We start from the raw sequence: 21,639 nt of genomic DNA, 5'->3' as shown, positions 1-21,639 counted from the left end.
GGGATTAATCTGGATGCTTCTCCTTCACCCTCTGCACAGCTGCTGATTTTTTTTTCCCCTAGATAATTGGGAAATTTTCATCTTTGAACCTTCTTTGCTTTCGAATTTGTCTGGATTTCACAATCAGATTCAGAAGTTAACAAGGCGGAGGAGATGCAGACATGATAGGACATGTACTCCTTGCTTTGTTAGGAAACCAAACTAAAAATATCTATTAAATTTAAAGGTTAATGTTATTATTGTTAATAATTTTCCTTTAAACTCCTAAGCCAGTAGTGCTTTTAAAAATAAAATTACAGATAATTATTGTACATCATTGTATTTTCTTCATTTTTCAGGTCCACTTCTGCCGCCATCATATTTCAGCCACTTCATTAAAAGCATAAAGGTAATTATGTCCCATTTGTGTTTGAGTTCTGGTAAGCTTTTTTTTAAAAGTCTACTATACTAAGCATAATTAAGCATACTATAATTAAGCATAAAAGGTGAAATATACAAAATAGGTAAGAACACCAATAATTATTAATTTCTTAAACATCAACTGTATAGGCAAGTTTATTACAAATATAGAGATAGCAGATGTCAGTAGTATATAAAGATTACTTCTGAAAAAAATTTGTTACTGAGGCTTTTTACCTTCCCAGTGGTATTAAAGTGAGTCATAATTCACTGTTACCTAACATAAGTTGGTATAAATTATCTGCCATAAATTAATGCTTCTGTTTCCATGCCAGCTCAGCTAAGAGACATCCATTACCTCAAAGGCTTCTAGAAAAATTTAGAAACAATTAATACATAGGGGGAAAAAAATCACTTCTTTGTAATACTATTTATCTTTTAAGCCCACTGCATAAAATAGAGTGATGGAAATTCCTTTTCCTGGAATCTTTTACAAGAAATTATATCTGATGGTCTTCTATGATGGCATGTCTGACCGTGTATTTTGTCTACCTTGATATCAATGAGGCTTTTGACACTGTCTCTCATAGCAACCTCATAGGCAAGCTTAGGAAGTGTGGGTTAGAGGAGTAGCCATTGAAGTGGACTGAGAACAGGCTGGATGGCAGGACCCAGAGTATTGTGATAAGCAGCACAGAGTCTAGTTGGAAGCCTGTAGCTAGCAGTGTGCCACAGGAGTCAATAATGGGTCCAGTTTTACTCAACACATTCATCAATGACCTGGACAAGGGGACAGAGTGTACCCTCAGCAAGTTTGCTGATGATACAAAACTGGGAGCAGTGGCTCTGCAACCATTCATCCGTATCTGGACAGGCTGGGGAGTTGGGCAGAGAGGAACCAAATGAAAGTCAACGAGGGTAGGGTCCTGCACCTAGGGATAAATAACCCCATCACCTGTACAGGTTAGGGGTTGACCTGCTGGGATGCAGTGCTGTGGAGAAGGGCCTGGGAGTCCTGGTGCACGGTAAACTCTCCATGAGCCAGCAGTGAGCACTTGTGGCCAAGAAGGCCAATGGTAGGTATCCTGGGGTGCATTAAGAAGAATGTGGCCAGCAGGTTGAGGGAGGTTATCTTCCGCCTCTGCTCTGCCCTGGTGAGGCCACATCTGGAATATTGTGCCTGGTTCTGGGCTTCCCAGTGCAAGAAAGACAGGGAACTACTGGAGAGAGTCCAGCTGAGGACTACAAAGATGATTAGGGGACTGGAGCATCTGTCATGTGAGGAAAGGCTGAGAGAGCTCAGCTTGTGCAGTCTGAAGAAAAGGCTGAGAGGGGATCTAATCAATATTTAAAAATATCTAAGAGGACGGGGCCAGGCTCCTCTCAATGATGTCCAGTGACAGGACAAGGGTCAGTGGGCACAAACTGTATCACAGGAAGATCCATTGCAATATGAGAAAAAACTTTTTCACTGTGAGGGTGACAGAGCACTGGGACAGGCTGCCCAGAGAGGTTGTAGAGTCTCTTTCTCTCGAGATACTCAAAACCCACCTGGATGCGTTCCTGCGCAGCCTGCTCTAGGTGATCCTGCATTAAGCAGGGGAGTTGGAGTAGATGATCTCCAGAGGTCCATTCCAACCCCTACTGTTCTGTGAACCTGTAATTCTGTGATACCTATACCTTGATGTATTTGTTCTCTCTCTGTCCCATTATTATCCTGAATGCTTCAAGTGATAAAAATGAATACCAATGCAGTATTATTTTAAATGTTTTTAAATGACACGGTAATCAGTAGAGGATTTTGTGGTCATTTGCTCTTGTTCTTGTGGGGGACTTCAACGTCCTGATATCTGCTGGAATTACAACACAGCAGAGAGGGAACAGTCCCAGAGGTTCCTAAAATGTGTCAAGGATAACTTCCTGGCACAGCTGGTGAGTGAACCAACCAGGGAAGGTGCCCTGCTGGACCTGCTCTTGTGAAAAGAGAAGGGCTGGTAGGAGAAGTGATGGTTTGTGGCTGTCTCAGGCATAGCAACCACAAGATGACTGAGTTCTCTATTCTTAAGAGACACCATGGCGGGGGGGGGGGCAGCAAAACTGCCACTATGCAGGGAGAGAATTAGAAGGTCCAAACCCCAGCTAGAAATTAACCTGGCCTCCATGGTAAAGGACAACAAGAAAGGTTTCTATAAATATATTAACAACAAAAGAAAGACCAGGGAGACCCTACATTCCCTGCTAGATGCAGGAGGAAACATAGTGACAAAGGATGAGGAGAAAGCTGAGGTGCTTAATGACTTCTTTGCCTCAGTCTTTAGTAATAGGACCAGTTTTATAGAGGGAATCCAACTCCCTAAACCAGGAGACAGGGACCAGGAGCAGAATGACACACAGACACACGCACAGTCCAGAAGGAGACGGTCATTGACCTGCTGCACCATATAGATGTGCACAAAACTATGGGGCTGGATCGAATGCCCCCACAGGTGCTGAAAGAGCTGGCAGGGGTGCTCACCAAACTACTTTCAATCATCAATCAGAAGCCCTGGCTGACTGGAGAGGTACCAGCAGAATGGAAATCAGCAAACATAACCCCCATATATAAGAAGGGACAGAAGAATGATCTAGGAAATTACAAGTCTGATAGGTTGACTTCAGTTCTGGGGAAGCATATAATCCTGAGTACCGCTGCATGGTGTGTGCAGGATAACCACGTGATCAGGCCTAGTAAGCATCAGTTCATGAAGGGCAGGTCCTGTTTGACTAACCTGATCTCCATCTATGACAGGGTGACCTGCTTATTGGACAAAGGAAGGGCTGTAGGATCTGCCATGTCTACCTTGACTTTAGCAAGGCCTTTGACACAGTTTCCCACAACATTATCCTACAGAAGCTGTCTGCTCGTGGCTTGGATGTGCATATGCTTTGCTGGATAAGAAACTGGTTGTATGGCCGGGTCCAAAGGGTTAGGTTAAATGGAGTTGTATCCAGTTGGTGGCCGGTCAGGAGTGGTGCTCCTCAGGGCTCAGCGCTGGGGCCACTCCTGTTTAATATCTTTCTGATGATTTGGATGAGGGTGTAGAGTGCACCCTTAGTAAGTTTGCAGATGACACTAAGATGAGTGGAAGTGTCAATCTCTTGAGGGTAGGGAGGCTCTGCAGAGCGATCTAGACAGGCTCAATTGATGGGTCCAAGCCAAGTGTTGGGTCCTGCATTTCATCCGCAACACCCCCCAGTAACACTATAGGCTTGGAGAAGAGTGGCTGGAGAGCTGCCCAGCAGAGAGGGACCTGGGGGTGTTGGTGTTGTTTGACTGCCGGCTGAATATGAGCCAGCAGTGTGCCCAGGTGGCCAAGAAGGCCAATGGCATCCTGACCTGTATCAGGAACAGTGTGACCAGCAGGGCCAGGGAGGTGGTCTTACCCCATACTCAGCCCTGGTGAGGCTGCACCTAGAGTACTATGTGCAGTTTGGGGCACCACAGTATAGGAAGGACATTGAGGTGCTGGAGAGGGTGCAGAGAAGGGCAACTAGGCTGATTAGAGGTCTGGAGAACAGGTCTTACAGGAGGAGCTGAGGGAAATGTGGCTGTTCAGCCTAGGGAAGAAGAGGCTGAGGTGAGACCTTATGGCGCTCTGCTGAAAGGAGGTTGTAGTGAGTCAGGGTCTGGCCTCTTCTCCCCAGTGAGTATCAATAGGACAAGAGGAAATCAAGTTGGTCTCAAGTTGCACCAGGGAGGTTCAGGGAAGCAGTGGACTCGCTGTCCCTGGGGGTGTTTAAAAACATGTAGATGAGGCTCTTCAGGAGATGGTGAGCGGTTCGGTGGTGTAGGGCTGACCGCTGGAATTGACGGTCTTGAAGATCTTTTCCAACCTTGATGATTCTGGGATTTTATGATGCTATGATTCTGCCTGAAAAAAAATAATAATTTAATCAACTTATCATTTAATGATGCCAACAAAAGCAGTGTGCTGTGAGTTTCCTGAAAGGCCTCTTAGTGCTCTCTGGTTTTTGTTTCTGCTTGGCTAAGCGCAGCTACCTTATTCCTATGACAAAGTGCCCCATGCATGCGCAGCAGAGCTGAGATGGCTTCTTTGATCTTGCAGAGTAGTATCTGTAGTTTTACAGCTTTAGCTACAAAGAACTCATTTTTCATTTAGTGCCTCATTTCTGCAAAATAGCAGGCCATACAGAAAGCTTTAGAATCCTGTGTATTAGGAAATTAAAAAGACAAAAAGTCAGAGGAAGAGTTATGTGTAACTGCCGGCTTTCTGCAGCTATCTGCTATTCTTGCTTTACCCTTTGCCTCTTTGCCTCTCACAGGTTTATTTCTCAGAGAGGTGAGACAAAGTAGACCAAAACAAGTTGAAGGAAAAAAAGCAGCAGAGAAGCTGAAGGAAATAATGTGAGGAGGAACCTATAATTGCTAGGACTCATTTTGCACAGAGAGATAATGACCTAGTATTTAAATGCTGCTTCTTACCTATCACTTTGTTCCCCAAGCTAACTGATAATCGGTGAAGGACAGGAGAAGACATGCAGTTCAAAGTGTCTGCAGTCTGGTGTGGTGTCTCTTCTGTCATCCTCCCACCCTTCTCTCACATCCTGTGCACAGTAATCTCCACTTTGCCACATATTCCATTTTTATATCAGTCTTGCTTTGCATTTTGCTTGATGACAGAGAAAAGCAGAAAGCTGGGCTTTTATGCCTCCTCCGACTTTCTCTTTGCCTCCAGCTACAACACAGAACAAAGTTTTGCTGGGTAGAGTAGCAGGAAATAGTAACAGAGGCATTTGCTCTGCCTTCACCTAACCCCACCTTCCCTAGCCCCTGCCCTGTGAGAATCTTGAGGCCTCAATACAGAAAGCAATCTGTTTCACTGCGTATCACTGAAGACCGAAGTGATGTCGATAAGATTTCAAGCAGATGCTTTCCTTTATTAAGCTTAGAGATTTCGTGTAACTTTAAAAGATCAGTGAGTGCACAGAGTTCAGATCTCACTTCCGCTCAGTGTTTTAAAATCTATTCTCTTTATAGGGTGAAAAGGGAGACAACGGAGTCAGTGGTGTGAAAGGAGAAAAAGGAGAACCCAATGGAGGGTTTTTTCTGACAGGACCTCCTGGACCTCCCGGAAGACCAGGATTAGTTGTAAGTCACGCAAACTGTAGAATAGGAATATTTGTGGGTACCTATTGTTTTAATTTAGAAAGTGATAAAAAGAGACAAATGTCAAGCTGATCCTGAGAATGAACTACATAAAAACTCACATGCTAACCATTAGAGGAATGCAAGAGGAATGCATTAGGCACAAACAAAGACACTTCATTGCTATACACGGAATTAATTAGCTAGGGAAAATTGCTTGGGTGTCTAACACAGCTACATCAGTGGACTGGGTCTGGCTGACATGGAGTTAACTTTCCTCTGTGGCAGCCCTCACAGCACTGTGCTGTGTATTGGTAGCTAATAAGGTGCTGATAACACACCACTGTTTTGGCTACTGCTGAGCAGCGGTGGCACAGCGTTAATGCTCTCTCTCCAACATATCCTTTCCCAACCTCACCAGTAAGCTCAGGGGTGGGCAAGATCATCTTGGGATGAGACACAGGCAGAACAGCTGACCCAAACTGACCAAAGGGATATTCCATACCATATGAATTCTGTTCAGCAACAAAAGAAAAGAAAAAATGAAGCAGTGAAGGAGGGGAGCATCCATTATTTACAACGTTTGTCTTCTTGAGCAACCACTGTGTTTACCAAAGCTCTGCTTTCCAGGAAGTGACCAGATGTTGCCTGCTGATCGGAAGTAGAGAATAATCTTTTGTTGTCCTTTGCTCCTTTGCATGACCTTTTGCTTTTGTTTTGTTAAACTGCCTTTATCTTGACCCACAATTTTTTTTTTCCATACTCAATGGAGGGGAGTGTTAGAGCAGCTTGGGTGATGCCAGGTGTCCAACCAAGGCCAACCCACCACAGTCAATGTGTAGATTGATGCTATTAAAAGCACTACAAATCAAGGCAGTATATATAACTTGTGATGATACTACTTATATCCCCATGAAGGCCAAAATATTGTATACAAAGATAGACAGTGGGTGACTTGAAAATTACTCATCATCTAAATAATGATTTTTAATTTTTATTCTGATAATCCAGAAACATGAATGGAAAGCTCAGTGCACATGTCTGGATCATTCCTGTAAAATTCAGCCACTGTCTAATCTCTACCTAGTTGTTTTATCTTCTCATAATTGCTGCCACAGCTGCTTTGGAATCAAATGCGCTGCTTTGGAAACTAGTTTATCCCTGGAATCTGGCAACAAATGTGTGTATTGCATTACTTTATGGTCATGTTCTGTGCCAAGGAGCATGAATGGATGGGTCACAGCTGTGGCCAACGTGTTAGGTTAGCAACCTCATCTTCAAAAATCCCACTGATGCTATTCCATGTTCCTGAGAACCATCTCCCTTTTTAGAAATTGTTCCACTGACATGGAGTTGGATGGTGCACCTGAGATCCATCAGAGACTGAGCTCTCCTAGTACAGGGTCCAAAAATTGTTCCATGTATGGGGACGAGTTTGAGAAGGGGGAGCACAAGCCCTCCTCATCCCAGCTGAGGACACGCTGGTAAACTGGAAACATAGAGACTTGGAGCCTTTTTAATCTGGAACACTGGCAGCTGGAGAGCCTTAGTGATATGAGCTGACATTTGATCACAGGAGTCAGAAGACAACATTTGTCATGAGACATACGCCCTGCACAGACACACTTTATGTTAAAGCTTTCCACCATGTACCTTCAGACGAACTCCTATCAGCACATCAAAGTGAATAGTTTCAGCACCAGCAGAGCTGAGATCCAGGAATTTGAGAGTACTGTCCAGAGTTTTACAGATAGCAGCTACGCAGGAATAGGTTGTGAGGACTTTGGGAAAGCTTTCTGAAACTTAAATTCTCCATTTTCATTTAATATATGGTCAAATTTAAAATTTTCCTTTAATATCCATGTCTCCTTGAAGAAATTTACATCTAAACCAGTGGTGTGGTGGCAGGCCTTCAAAAAACGTTGCCACCAGCAGCGCAGGCCCTGTAGCAGTGAAATGGATGCATTCAAAGAAATACTTCTTATCACTGATAGGGACCAAAGGGGGATTCAGTTGTCGGACCAAGAGGACCTCCGGGATTACCTGGCCTACCTGGCTTACCAGGTTATGGAAAAATTGGACCTCCTGGCCCACCTGGCCCACCAGGCCCACCAGGACCCCCGGCAATATATGGCTCAGGTGAGAGGATGTGATTTTGCTTTTCACTGCATATGTGAGTGCGTAGACATCCACCCACAGGCATGCACTGCCACCTGCTTTACATACCTGTTCTTCTGCCTGCCCACCCACTGTGCACACCTGAACTAGGTTGCTCCCCTCTATACTCCTGCCCTCCACTAATTTCTCCTGAGGGTGAGTTGGAATTGGGAGCACAAAGAGGACAGTTTCTCTACAAACAATTGTCACCAACTAGTGCTAAGGGAGCACTGCTGCACAAAGGATTTTACTGTGACCATGGCTGCGCCTGAAAGGAAGTCTACCTAATGGAGATAGGCTGCCTTGAGAGCTTTGCAAAATATATCAAAGTGAGCAGTTGGCTAAATTTGGGAAGATGTTATTTTTGGCCTAGATGCTCTTCTTGTGGCAAATGGAGTTAAATCCAGTTGGTGACCAGTCACAAGTGGTGTTCCCTAGGGCTCAGTATTGGGGCCAATTCTCTTCAGTATCTTTGACAATATCAAAGGGACTGACTGCACCCCCGGTCAGTTTGCAGATGACACCAAGCAGGGCAGGAGTGTTGATCTGCTCAAGGACAGAAGGACTCTGGGTCCTGCACTTGGTCACACCAACCTCATGCAATACTACAGGAAGAGTGGTTGGTGGAAAACTACCTGGAGATACTGGTCCTTCCTTCCTTCCTTCCTTCCTTCCTTCCTTCCTTCCTTCCTTCCTTCCTTCCTTCCTTCCTTCCTTCCTTCCTTCCTTCCTTCCTTCCTTCCTTCCTTCCTTCCTTCCTTCCTTCCTTCCTTCCTTCCTTCCTTCCTTCCTTCCTTCCTTCCTTCCTTCCTTCCTTCCTTCCTTCCTTCCTTCCTTCCTTCCTTCCTTCCTTCCTTCCTTCCTTCCTTCCTTCCTTCCTTCCTTCCTTCCTTCCTTCCTTCCTTCCTTCCTTCCTTCCTTCCTTCCTTCCTTCCTTCCTTCCTTCCTTCCTTCCTTCCTTCCTTCCTTCCTTCCTTCCTTCCTTCCTTCCTTCCTTCCTTCCTTCCTTCCTTCCTTCCTTCCTTCCTTCCTTCCTTCCTTCCTTCCTTCCTTCCTTCCTTCCTTCCTTCCTTCCTTCCTTCCTTCCTTCCTTCCTTCCTTCCTTCCTTCCTTCCTTCCTTCCTTCCTTCCTTCCTTCCTTCCTTCCTTCCTTCCTTCCTTCCTTCCTTCCTTCCTTCCTTCCTTCCTTCCTTCCTTCCTTCCTTCCTTCCTTCCTTCCTTCCTTCCTTCCTTCCTTCCTTCCTTCCTTCCTTCCTTCCTTCCTTCCTTCCTTCCTTCCTTCCTTCCTCCCTCCCTCCCTCCCTCCCTCCCTCCCTCCCTCCCTCCCTCCCTCCCTCCCTCCCTCCCTCCCTCCCTCCCTCCCTCCCTCCCTCCCTCCCTCCCTCCCTTCTCTCCCTTCCCTCCCTTCCCTCCCTTCCCTCCCTTCCCTCCCTTCCCTCCCTTCCATTCCTCTCAGCAAACAGGAACATTCAGTTCAGGGTGAGGAAATTCAGTTTTACTAGGTTGTAGATGGTAAGTTCAAATCCATACCACTGTTGCTTTGAAGTGTAAGCTGAGCTAAGGAAAAGTTAATTTTTGTTTACTTTTAGAGCAAAGGACACTATTATTCACTCAAAGCCTAGATGAACAGGAGCTAAAAGTTCTTCCTCTTCCATATGCATGTCAGCAGCAGCTAGTAGAAGAGCACTCTGGTCAATTTAAGTAGATCTGGTTGTTCATTTGCAGAATACCTGCAGCAGTTTGCAATCTGTTGACCTTAACATCCCAAATAACAGAGAAAAGACTAAGCTTCACTATTGCTTTCAAAAAAATAATCCTTAGAATGCATTTTCTGTATTTGGCTTGAGTACTACTATTCAGAACTTGGACTATGTAAGGCCTATGGCTATTTAAAGCTCCCACTACTCCTACATACCACCACTAAGTCCTTTCTTTATGTCACTTACCTTTTCTCTAAAATGGTGACCTTCAATATGTATTGTTTGCTTGTTTTATTCTAGCTGCTGCAATGCCTGGGCCACCAGGACCTCCTGGAGAGCCAGGGCCACCTGCAACCAGGAATCTGGTAAGACAGCAAAATAAGGAAGCTTGCCATTGAAACTTTTGCTTCAAATTTTTGGTAGTCATTGGTAGCACTGAGAGAGGAGGGATCCCCCCCCCCCTCCCCGTCCTGTGCTTTTATTTATTAGAATGTTTTCCTGGTTTTCTTAATCTCACAATTTTTCACCAGGGTATCCATATAGGTGGGGACAGTGACAAGAGGAGAAGCCTGTCCATTGCCTTGTTAGAAACAGATGATTCAAACAAATGCAGAGATTGATGGGACACTAAACTAATCAAAGGGTGCACATTCTGTGTTCAAAGTAGTATCTCTGAAAGAAAAGGCAATTTAACATGCTGAGATACTAGAACAACTACTGAATACCCAGTTTCCACGAAAAAAATAACCCCCAAACCCTCAAAATTTACATTATTGGATTAAGACCAGTAATATAGGTTACTTGATTCTAAGAAGAAAACTGTAGATTTCCCTAGCAAATCTAAAAATTGTTGTGCCAGAGAACATATAGAAAATTGTCTCCTTTTCTTTACTGCATGAATCAAATCCCAGATATCCATGCAGTAAAAATGACAGCTAAAACTTCTGTTTTGTTAATTTCTAAATTAAATATTCATAGTTTCTGGGGGAAAAAAAATCAAGCTAGAAGAGGAGTTTTATTGCAATTTTTTTCCTTTTCCACATTCTCACATTATGATAGAAAAGCAAATTTTCTGGACATCTTGGGCAATCATTTGAGAATGAACTAATAAACAAGCAGACTTTCAGATCATCTGCATCATATCAAATGAACTGACAACAATCTGAGTGTAAGTTTCTTATGCCACGGTGTCGTAACTCTGCTAACTGCCTTTCCTCATAGTAATTTAGGACCTGACAATCATTGCAGATCAGGGAAGAAACAGATGTTCAGAGACTGGTGCCCCAAGGTAGAGGACTGTAGTTACAGGCTGGGAGCTACTGTCCCAAACAGAAAATACAAGCCCACCTAGGTCAAAATCAACATTAAAAAAACCTGTATGCAAATCTATAGTAGGTTCTGCATGATCCATAAAGCATTAATATGCCTTCTGACATGGAAGACAGGAGTAATAAGTGACACTCAAGTGTCAAGAAATTACACTCTCAAGAAACCTGACCCTGATTTTACACTACCTGCAATTATCAAACAGATTGTGGAAGCAACCCATCTTAGAGAGGGCTGTATTCTTATCTTCAGGTGACAGAGACAGAGGTAATAGGCTCGATGTCCATATCTGACAGATATCTGTTTAAGCCTCCTGAAAATCTATAAAAGAGCAATTGAAGAATTCTTACTGTCTGAACTTGAGGCATATAAAAACATAAAGAAAGGGATGGAAGAAAACATCCCTAAAGAAAAGAGATCACAACAACACTAAGAAAAATACAACAGAAGCAAATGTATCTAGAATTGTGTGTGATATTTATAAGCCCTGTAAAATCTTTTCTGAACTCCTCCATTTTGATCTTGCACTGAACAGCAGAGGTGCAACGATCTTCACCCTGTGCAAAATTAACCATCGGTGTAGTTCTACTACAGTCCACAGAATGATGATGCTGGTATGCCGAAGTAGCAAGACATTTATGTTACTGAAGCTTTTTTGTATGAAATGACATAAAACTGAATTAATGAGTATTTCCTGCAGAAGAAGCCTTGACATAAGTGTGTTCAAATGAGACTTCAGTTTAACAACTTAACATGCAAAATGCTTTATGTGCCTGATGGAGTGTGTTTCATTTGCCTACTTGACAGGTTACGACATTCCAAAACATTGAGGGTATGTTGGAAAAAGTTCATTTTGTAGCAGAAGGTACACTGATCTATCTGAGTGAAACCAGTGAGGTTTTTATCCGTGTTCGAAATGGATGGAGAAAGTTGCAGGTACTATTGCACTATGTCCTAATCCCTCCCAGCTCCCTTACTCAGAATGGAGCTCTTGAAAATATTTTTTATATAGCTGCAGACAAATGGATGCAAAGATTTTTATTTTGTTTTTTAATCTCATAAGCTCCTGGTGATGCAGTTTTGTTTGCTTTTCCTTTTGGGTTCTTTCAGCTTGGTGAGCTAATTCCTATCCCTGCTGACAGCCTTCCTCCTCCAGCCATATCCAGCCATGTAAGTACAGAATATTGGGCTATGAAAAACTGAGTCTAAATGTGGAGAAACAGGTGATACACTTGGCAGATCCTTGCACAACATACATGATTTTTCCACTGGAACCTGTCAGTTCAAAATAAGCTTGCAAATCGGTTCATACTGCCCAGCCATATGCTTCTATTATCTTCTGAGACTCCAAACACTAGAGACAAATCAGCATCTACAAAAAGCAGAACAAAGCAGGCTGCCTGCAAAAAAAAAAAAAGCCCAACAAACCAAAAACAAAAACAAAACCACAAAAAAAACCCCGCAAATCAAGCCAGTAATCTGTTGTGTAACTGATCTGTAGTCAGTCACATCAAGCCCTGGTAGCTTTCAAGGAAACTCAGAAGAGCACTTTCTGAAAAGCAGGTTTCCTTTGAAAGATTATAGTCCTGTATTCAGGGTACTTCATCATCACCTGCACGTAGCTTATCCCACAGTGTGCTGAGGGTCTATCCTTAGAGCCTCAATTGTTAGTTTGTACCTGGCTCCATTCTGCAAATTATTGTATCAAGCTGGTTGAACATGCTGGCTGTCCAAAACATCACAGGGGGATGAAAACCAAGAAGTGGTGAAAGGGATAGAGAACATGCTCCTTGATCTGACTGCTGAGATGATGAAAGGGCAAGAGAGTGCTAGGAAGGAGCAGCGAGAAGGAAAATGGCCAGAAAGAAAAACAAGCCAGAGTAGGTCAGAGAGAATTGCACTTGGCATCACTGGGAAAATGTCTAGAGCTCATGTTAGAAGAAATCGTCTGCACCCTCCAGCTGACACTACATGAGCTTCCCAAATGGTACAGTCAGTGGCTGGTTACTCATACTTGCCGTAAGTAGAGAAGAAAACTTCCCTGTTCCTGAAACAGCTCTCGAAGATCATCGACCTTCTGGTCTCTACAGGCCAGTAGCTTCAGAGAGGGAATTACCAAGGCCTTGAGAAATATTCCCACCTGCTATGCTTTCTGTTTCCACATCCTCCTTACCCTTTCAGGTTTCATTTTCTTGAACTGGTCTTCTGCTCCTGCAAAGAGCAGGCTATTTCCATGCAGGACTCCAGGTGCAACCCAGTGCCGAGTGTAGCTCTGGCAGAGCAGTGTGGAATGGGTACACTGCCTCCAGCAAAGCAGGTCTGGCCAGGACAGCTTTCAAACACTTACTTGTGTGACACAGCAAATTGATGTGCAGATAAAGTGTTCTGTCTACACAGTTTGAGCCTATTTTTCGGTTTCTCCAGTGTTCAATGTTTGCTTTATTTAGAAAACTGTTGAATGTCTAAAATTCTGATATGACTAACATGTTTAACATATCTGCCTCCATGTGTTAAAACAACAGGGGCTTCAGTCTCTTCCAGCACTGAATCCAGTACGAAGAATGAATGATGGAAAACCAGCAGTAAGTACAAGATCTGTATTGCAACTGTGTAGCTGTGGTTTGAAACATGACAGTTTGCATCTGAGGGAGATTTGTGATAATTTCCTCTTCAGATTCATAGGTTTTACTTTAGAAATTTACAAATACCCTTTTTTAACTGGTTTTAGACCCCTCAGAGATGATTTTAAATTCTTACCTCCAGATCTGTTTAAACCAACCTAGGCCCTTTCCCATTTCAAAGAAAAAAATAATCCTGATTCTGAGTTAGGAATACCTCTTCACTTAGTGACTGAACCTACAACACACAGCAATTTTAAAGTTAAAAATAGTGATACAACTAAATAATTAAAATATACTTTTTTTAGATAGACACCTCAGAAACTAAGCCCTCATTTAAAATGCTTAAAAATATTTAGACAAAGACACCAAGATAACTGAGTCATATATAAAAAAATAAGCCCAAAAAAACCCAATCATCACCACAAAAAAAAACCCAAATGCAGATTTGGTTTTGCATCTGTACTGTTTGACTTAAGCATGCTACATTTATGAACAGTGAATCATCAAATGGTATATGGCCACTTATTGCTTGCATGATTTGAGGTATTATTGTTTGTGTGATAACTCCAAGACTTCTGCTTTAAAATATTAGGTGCTTTTAAAATAATTCAGTTTTTAAAGAGTATATAATCTTCATAGTTTCTTTAATGTTCAAAGAAAAATAAGTATTTCTGTTATGGGTCTTAGAGTTTTAAGAAATGTAATGATATGGCATTAAATAACTTTCATACCTGATATGGAAGGTACTAGTTCTTGTGCTGGCAGCAGGAGGAGGGAGGGGTCTAGTCTGTTGCCAATATACATCTTCCTAGTGTTATAAACTTTAAAAAAGTGGGGTTTCTTTTTTTTTTTTTTTTTTTTCAGCTGCATCTGGTGGCTTTAAACTCACCATCTTCTGGTGACGTGCGAGCAGATTTTCTGTGTTATCAACAGGCCCAACTAGCAGGTTTGACATCTACCTACAGAGCCTTCCTCTCATCACATTTACAAGATCTGGCCACAGTTGTCAGAAAAACAGACCGATACCATTTACCAGTAGTCAATCTTAAGGTAAAAATGAGTACTTAACACTTGCTGTATTAAGATGGCACCCCAAAATCTTGGAAAATGGTAAAGGCAAAAGTGTCAACTTCAATTACATTTTATAAAGAAGCAGTTTTGCTTCACATTTCGCAGTCAGGTTCAAGAGAAAAAGCACAGGTAGTGATAAAGTAGGAAGTTACAGACTGTCTCACATTTCCATTGCTTTTTCAGTGGTTGTTTTCTTCAATATCCTAAGGCTAATGGTAGAAACAAAGCTATGAGAATAGCCTACGTCAAGCAGGCTGCTGACGAAGCAACAGTATAATGTTCAGGTTTCTGGATATTTTTAATACCAGCAGGGGAAACGCACCCTCCTTTCCCAAAGATAGCTCTTCTGTTCTGCCTTCTCATAGGATCACAGAGTATGCTAACTGAAAATGACTGTTTTTCTGATTTCTAAAGATAAAGGCAAATTCTGTGTTTAGGAATGATGCTGAATTTACCCCAACGAAACTGAGAGGAGAGTCTAGAGAATGAGTCACTTTGTGGTCTCACATAAACAGACACACTCTAAAACTGAGGAAAACAAACCGTGTCTCTGCAGCACTGGCTGGCTCCCAGAACAAACGGCCACAGAAACCTACAGGAGTAACACATGGTATTTGGAACAGGCTGAATGGATGCTACTCTGAAGCTCGTGCAAACACAGATTTGTGAATACAATAACGTTTTTACTTTGACTGAAACACTCACAGGCCATTTGAGAGGTAGCCTGATGCAAAGCTTTTGCCTTAACATTTGCAACACTTTTCACAAAATTGTGACCTCTACAGAAGTTCCAGTAGAAATTATCCCTATATTTTTTTCTATAGCTATGGTAGCTGCAGACAGTTTCTCAAACAACCTCTTAGGAGCAAAACAACAGTGGAAATTGAGATTATCAAACTGCATATTGGGAGAGACAATGCAACAGGGGTGCAAGTGTGAGGCAAAGGTGTGGATCAGAGACTTATTAGCACAAAGGTGATAGAAGAGACGAGTTTGTTCAGGAGCATCATGCAGAAACTGATATGAAAGCTGGAATCATAAGTGTCCTTAAATGCAGGGATCATTTTAGACATATAGATAAGCCTGTAAAAATCAGGTATGACGTGGACTTTGGATTAGTTGGTTTTGTTTGTAAAACTGGCTTTGAAATTTTAACAGGGAGAAACACTTTTCAATAACTGGGAATCTATATTTAATGGAAACGGTGGACAATTCGATGTTCATGTTCCAATATACTCCTTCGATGGGAGGAACATCATGACTGATCCATCTTGGTGAGTTTACATTACCATTTGTAAGTTTGATAGTACAAGTAGCAGTATCTTGGGCTACTAGAAATGTGATAAAAACGTCTACCTTTCCTCATGCCACCTTTTTTTCTCCATTTCTGATAGACTATGAATGGAATATCAGGTTGTAGTCTCCTTTTCTTCCTCTCCTTTATATATTCATCTTTCCCTACCCACTCTTTGCTTCAAGCAGAAGGAAAGCAGAAATACAGGTCACCACATATATAGGTGTGAAGTTGAATAAAGGAGGGAAAAAAAAAAAGACCTTTTTCAAGAAATAACTTGTAAACTTTACCTTTCAGGCCTCAAAAAATAATATGGCATGGTTCGACTGCAAATGGGATCCGACTGACTAGCAACTACTGTGAAGCCTGGCACACAGCTAATATGGGAGCTATGGGACAAGCATCACCTTTGAAGACTGGGAAACTTCTGGATCAGAAAGTATATAGCTGTAGCAATCAGTTTATTGTTCTCTGTATTGAAAACAGTTTTGTATCTGATCCCCAAGGAAAATAATTCACCTGTTGCACATAGGAATACTCCATTTTCTGACAGAAAAGGCTGACACTGAAATTTCGTTTGTAACGATGTAAATATTTTTTGTAATTGCACATTTCAGGAAAAAAAAAAAAAAGCCAAAAAAACCCCCATACCTCAATACAAACTAAGTTCCAGTTAGGTGGAATACCCAGTGTACCCGCAGCTGACTTAAAGCCCTTCCTTCCACTTGAACCACACACAGTTTAAAGTTTCCCAACAAGTAATTCACAGCCCCTTGTCTTTCTTAGATCATTTAAGGGCATGAGTCAAGTGTGGCCCATGAGGAAGATCCAGTAGCCTGTCTCATAAACAGTATGGCTCAGCAAGGCTGCTGCTTCTTCACAGTTGAGAAGCTGCACGCTCCACGCTCTTCTTTTCACTTGCATAGATTTTGAATACCCAAGGCACTATTCATATAGAAATATAGATATAGACATAGATATACATACTGTTCCTAAGCAAATAATGGGAGTTCATTACATCTTATAGGGCTGGAATTTTTAAAAAAGCTTAAAGAACAAAGGTGCTCACCTCCTGTGAATGCCAGTGAAAGCTGAGCACTTAACTCCTGTAAGCTTGTACAAATCACAGCCTGGTGCTTACACATAACTTTAACAGCTTCCACATCTCACTTCACCTTTTTTCTTCTCAGATTCTAGGAACAGGGCTTTACGCAGGAGGAGTGAATTTCACCTAGACAAAATCTGGCCCTTATTTTGGTGCTATTGTTACCAGGAAACCTGGAGCAATGTTAATAGAAAACATCCTGTTTTACTGGTAGGACTGTGCAAAGTAAATGCAGACAAATGAACCACCCGACCTTTATTTATTTCACTGCGTATTAGCGGAAGTCATTTCCTGTTGTGGCAGACGGCTGAATGAAAGACGTCTGTCAGGGTTTCTTTACCATAGGTTCTAGACATTGTTATCCCACTAAGTTATATGTAAAGTGATTTCCCTTTTTTATGAATTTACCCTTCTGCCATTCACATAATTAAAGAATTGCTAATATAAATTAACAGCAGCACCGATAGGAATGGTAAGTTAATGCTAATATTCTTTGTAAACAATTCCACCGTAATATCTGAAGTCTTTTGCCTATTATTTTTCTCCTGAATACTCTAAACAACATTACTTATATCTTATCAGGCAGTAACTATGGAGGTCAGACTACACATTATCATTTTTTTAAGATTTAGTCTAGAGTTTATGTTGGAAATACATTTTCATTTGCTGACAAATAGAGCATTAAATTACTAGATAGCTACCTTCAAAATCAAATCACGCTTACTATACTAAACTGATATAACTATATAACATAATATTGTGAAATCCAGCTTTATTTTTCCAATTTACAGTTAAAGCTTATTTTCCAGGGCCAGCTGAATCATATCTTTTTTTTTTTTCTTGGAAAAATTACAACTCAGTTCTCACAACAGGGTAATGAGGCAAAAGCAGCTTATATTACATTTAAAATGTATGCATAGCGATCCACTGCACTCATGTCTCCCTGAAATGCTGAGCACTCTTGTGAAATGCCAAATTCCTTCTCACAGTTGGAAGAGTTGTATGTGTACAGCAGGATTTCACTCTGAGTCACGGAAGGTTCAAGGGGGAAAATAAAATGCTTTTACGTGCTTCCAGCAGGAGCCATCTACCTTTAGTCCTTTGATTGTTGGCAGGCGCTCAGCCCCGCCAAGTCACAGCCAGCAGGGTTTGTGCCTGCATCCAGTCATCACCCAGTTATCACCACCAGCTCTCGCTCTTCCACTCCGGAGCTACAGCCGCCAGTCGGGGTGCTGGCTGTTTCTGTGCCTATGATTACTGCGACAAGAGGTGGGGGGGGGGGAGGGGGGGGGGAGGAATGGGAAGAGCTGCTTCAAGTGGGAAGGAAGAACACTGAAAAAAAAAACCAACGTGCAATTTTTAAGAGCTACTGAAATAGTGTGTAAGTTGTGCCCGGCAAAAATTCGTCTAGAATCCTGTTTGTGTGGATCCTTTCACAGGGTGAAACCCTGCCCGTGTCCTGAATGGCTGCTAAAGCTTAGCAGGGAGCTCAGATGGTTAACCACCATCGATGAGATGTTAAAGAATTCTCAGTGGTTGTTTCCCACTTCTAACACGAATCTGCAGGCTACAAGATTGCACACTCTTCAGCTTCACAGAGAGCATCGCCTGGACTGCTGTGGTGCTGAGTTCACATTGTGCTCACAGGCCAGCAAGGGAGCTACCTTACCAGGGGAACAGCATGGCAGGTCTTTTGGAAAGATGAGGTTTCCCTTGGAAAAAAACACTTGCTATTTTAACCAGATTAAGTGTGGCTCTTTATACTCCCTCGTATAACTGAAGAGATACAGTAATATTCACAAGGGTATGACAAAGTAAAAAAATAGCCCAGTACTTAAAAATAAATGAGCTTTCCCTATCAAAGCAGAATACGTTTTCAGTATGATTCCAACACAAAGTTCAGGTGCACTTGAGGAAGAACAGTTGCTAATTCAGATAAGGAAATGCGTATAAATCAAATGAATCACCAAAATGAGCACTAGAGGAAGTTTGAAAATAGCAACTGCGCTAGAAGCTACTGTAGCAGTCTGAATAAATGAAATAAGATTATCAGGCAAACAAGATTTTTCAGTCTACAGAAGGCTTTGGTTGAAAACACCCATTTATTTTTAAGCTTTGATGTACCTTAAGAGGAAGAAGTTAATACATCGTAAATAAAGAGGAGATGAAAATCAGAACTCCAGGGCTGTTTGATCAATAAAATAAAGCAGATCTATTTCAACTATTGGAATGAGGATTTCTGGAAATCAAGGTGATAGATTTGTCTTGTGGGTGAAATCTGTAACAACATAAGCTTCCTTTAAATCAAGAAGAATGCACAAGTGGGGAAAGAGGAGAGGACAGGACAGGACACGAAAAGACCAAGCAAGGAAAAAAGTAAGGTCTAGGTAAAGTTGATAACTCTTTGAAAAAGCAATACTTAGTTGTTACTGAACACATTCATTTCTTTATCATGGGTACATTGGCAATGGTGCAAAATGCAGGAATAGAATCATGGAATCGTTCTGGTTGGAAAAGACCTTTAAGATAAGATCATTAAGTTCAGCTGTTAACCTATCACTGCCAAGTCCACCACTAAACCATGTCCCTAGTCACCACATCTACACAGTATTTTAAATACCTCCAGGGATGGTGACTCACCCGTTTCCCTAGGCAGCCTGCTCCAGTGCTTGAAAAGCCTTTTGGTGAAGAATTTTTTCCTAAAATCCAATCTAAGCCTTTCCTGGTGCAACTTGAGGCTGTTTACTCTTGCCCTGTCACTTGTTACTTGAGAAGAGAGAGTGATACCCACCTGGCTACAGACTCCTTTCTGGGACTTGTAGAGAGCACTGAGGTCTTCCCTCAGCCTCATTTTCTCCAGACTAAAAACAACCCCAGTTCCCTTAGCTGATCCTCATAAGACCTGTTCTCTAGACCCTTCACCAGCTTCTTTGTGGCCTCACCAGGCCACAGGGGGACAATCACTTCCCTCATCCTGCTGGCCACACTATTTCTGATACAAGCCAGGATGCTGTTGGCCTTCTTGTCCACCCGGGAACACTGCTGGCTCATACTAAGCCAGCTGTTATCCAATATCCCCAGGTCCTTTTCCACCAGGTAGCTTTCCAGTCACTCTTCCTGAGTACTGCATGGGGCTGGTGTGACCCAAGTGCTGGACTCTGCACTGAGCCTTGTTGCACCACATACAATTAGCCTTGGCTCATCGATCCTGACTGTCCAGATCCCTCTGCAGAGCCCTTCTGTCCTTGAGCAGATGAACACTCCGGCCCTGCTTGGTGCCCTCTGAGGTGCTCTCCTCATCCCCTCATCCAGATCACTGTCAAAAATATGAAACATAACTGGGCCCAAGACTGAGCCCTGGGGAACACCACTTGTGACTGGCCACCAACTGGATTTAACTTCACTCACAACTCTTGGGGCCTGGCCATCCAGTCAGGTTTTTATCCAGCAAAGGGTACATCCATCCAAGCCACGAGTACCCAGTTTCTCCACAAGAACGCAATAGTCCAGGCAGACAACATCCACAGCCTTTCTCTCATCCTCTAAGCATGTCACCTTGTCATAGAAAGAGATGAGGTTAGTTGTGCAGGACCTGCCTTTCCTAAAAAAATGCTACTGAGCCTGATCACCTTGTTGTCCTGTACATGTCACATGATGGCACTCAAGATGATCTTCTCCATATCCTTCCCCTATACTGCATCAGACTGACAGACTTGTAGTTTCTCAGATCCTCTTTCCAGCCCTTGTCGATAGACATCACATTTGCTAACCTCTAGTCTACTGGGAGACCCCTGGTCAGCCAGGACTGCTGACAAATGATAGTGGCTTTGTGAGCACTTCCAGCAGTTCACTCCATACCTTTGGATGGATCCTGTCCAGCCACGTAGACCTGTGTGAGTCTAAGTGGTGTAGCAGGCCAGTATCTATTTCCCCTTGTATTATGGGGGCTTCATTCTGCTCTCTGTCCCTTTCTTGCAGCTCACATCCCCGGAGAACTATAATTCTTACTTACTTACTATAGTTATTATAGTTCTTACTATAGCAGGAAAAGGTCTTACTATCGAAGACTGAGACAATGAAGTTGTTAAGTAACTCAGCCTTTTCCTCATCCTTTGTCACTGTGATTCTCCCAGCATCCAACAGAGGATGGAGATGCTCCTCAGTCCTTAGAATGCTTAGTTGAATGTTCACTATGGCTTCTTTCTAAGTGAAGAGAAATTTTTGTTATGAAGGTAAATTGGCACATGAAGTAAAAAATTACTTTGAATATACCACTCCAGATTGGACTTTTTTAGAATCAGACAACAGTTTTGAACTGAAACATCACTTTTACTGCAACATTTTATTGGTTTGTATCAAATTTGACAACTACCTTCAGTCCAAAGAAAGCAACAAAACAGTAACTGTGTTGTTTTCAAAACATGCTTAAAGTCAAGACATTTTTGTTCTTTAATAATCAAAAGGAATTAAGACTCCTCTATACAACTGGTAACGAGTATCATGATGTCTTATATTAGCAAACAGGGTGTCATGGTTTAGCCCCAGCTGGCAACTAAGCACCACCCAGACGCTTGCTCACTCCCCTCCCCAGCCGGGAGAGAATCTGAAGAGTGAAAGTGAGAACACTCATCAGTTGAGATAACGAGAGTTTGATTAACAAGGCAAAAGCCACAGGCACAAGCAAAGCAAAACAAGGAATTCACTCACTACATGCCTTCCATATGCAGGTGTTCAGCCACCTCAAGCAGGGCTCTATCACGCATAATGGTTACTGGGGAAGACAAAAACTGTAACTCCAAATGCTGCTACCTCCCACTGTA

General features: G+C 42.4%; 1 protein-coding gene across 1 annotated transcript in view; it reads left to right on the top strand.

Annotated features, from left to right (window-relative positions):
* Window positions 1–16,228, top strand: part of COL15A1 (collagen type XV alpha 1 chain) — a gene marked incomplete at both ends in the record, with an annotated part of 180,159 nt that extends 163,931 nt beyond the window's left edge. Inside the window, 10 exons of the mRNA XM_084260640.1 lie at window positions 339–388; window positions 5,438–5,548; window positions 7,540–7,684; window positions 9,703–9,767; window positions 11,536–11,664; window positions 11,839–11,898; window positions 13,251–13,310; window positions 14,214–14,399; window positions 15,579–15,694; window positions 16,012–16,228. Of these exons, the coding sequence (XP_084116766.1) occupies window positions 339–388; window positions 5,438–5,548; window positions 7,540–7,684; window positions 9,703–9,767; window positions 11,536–11,664; window positions 11,839–11,898; window positions 13,251–13,310; window positions 14,214–14,399; window positions 15,579–15,694; window positions 16,012–16,228 (1,139 nt within the window). The remainder of the gene's footprint in view (window positions 1–338; window positions 389–5,437; window positions 5,549–7,539; window positions 7,685–9,702; window positions 9,768–11,535; window positions 11,665–11,838; window positions 11,899–13,250; window positions 13,311–14,213; window positions 14,400–15,578; window positions 15,695–16,011) is intronic.
* Window positions 16,229–21,639: the final 5,411 nt, after the last annotated feature.

The sequence above is a fragment of the Gallinula chloropus genome (genome assembly GCF_964237585.1).
Source record: "Gallinula chloropus genome assembly, chromosome: 2".
NCBI lineage: Eukaryota > Metazoa > Chordata > Aves > Gruiformes > Rallidae > Gallinula > Gallinula chloropus.
This window is presented reverse-complemented; position numbering and strand designations above follow the sequence as displayed.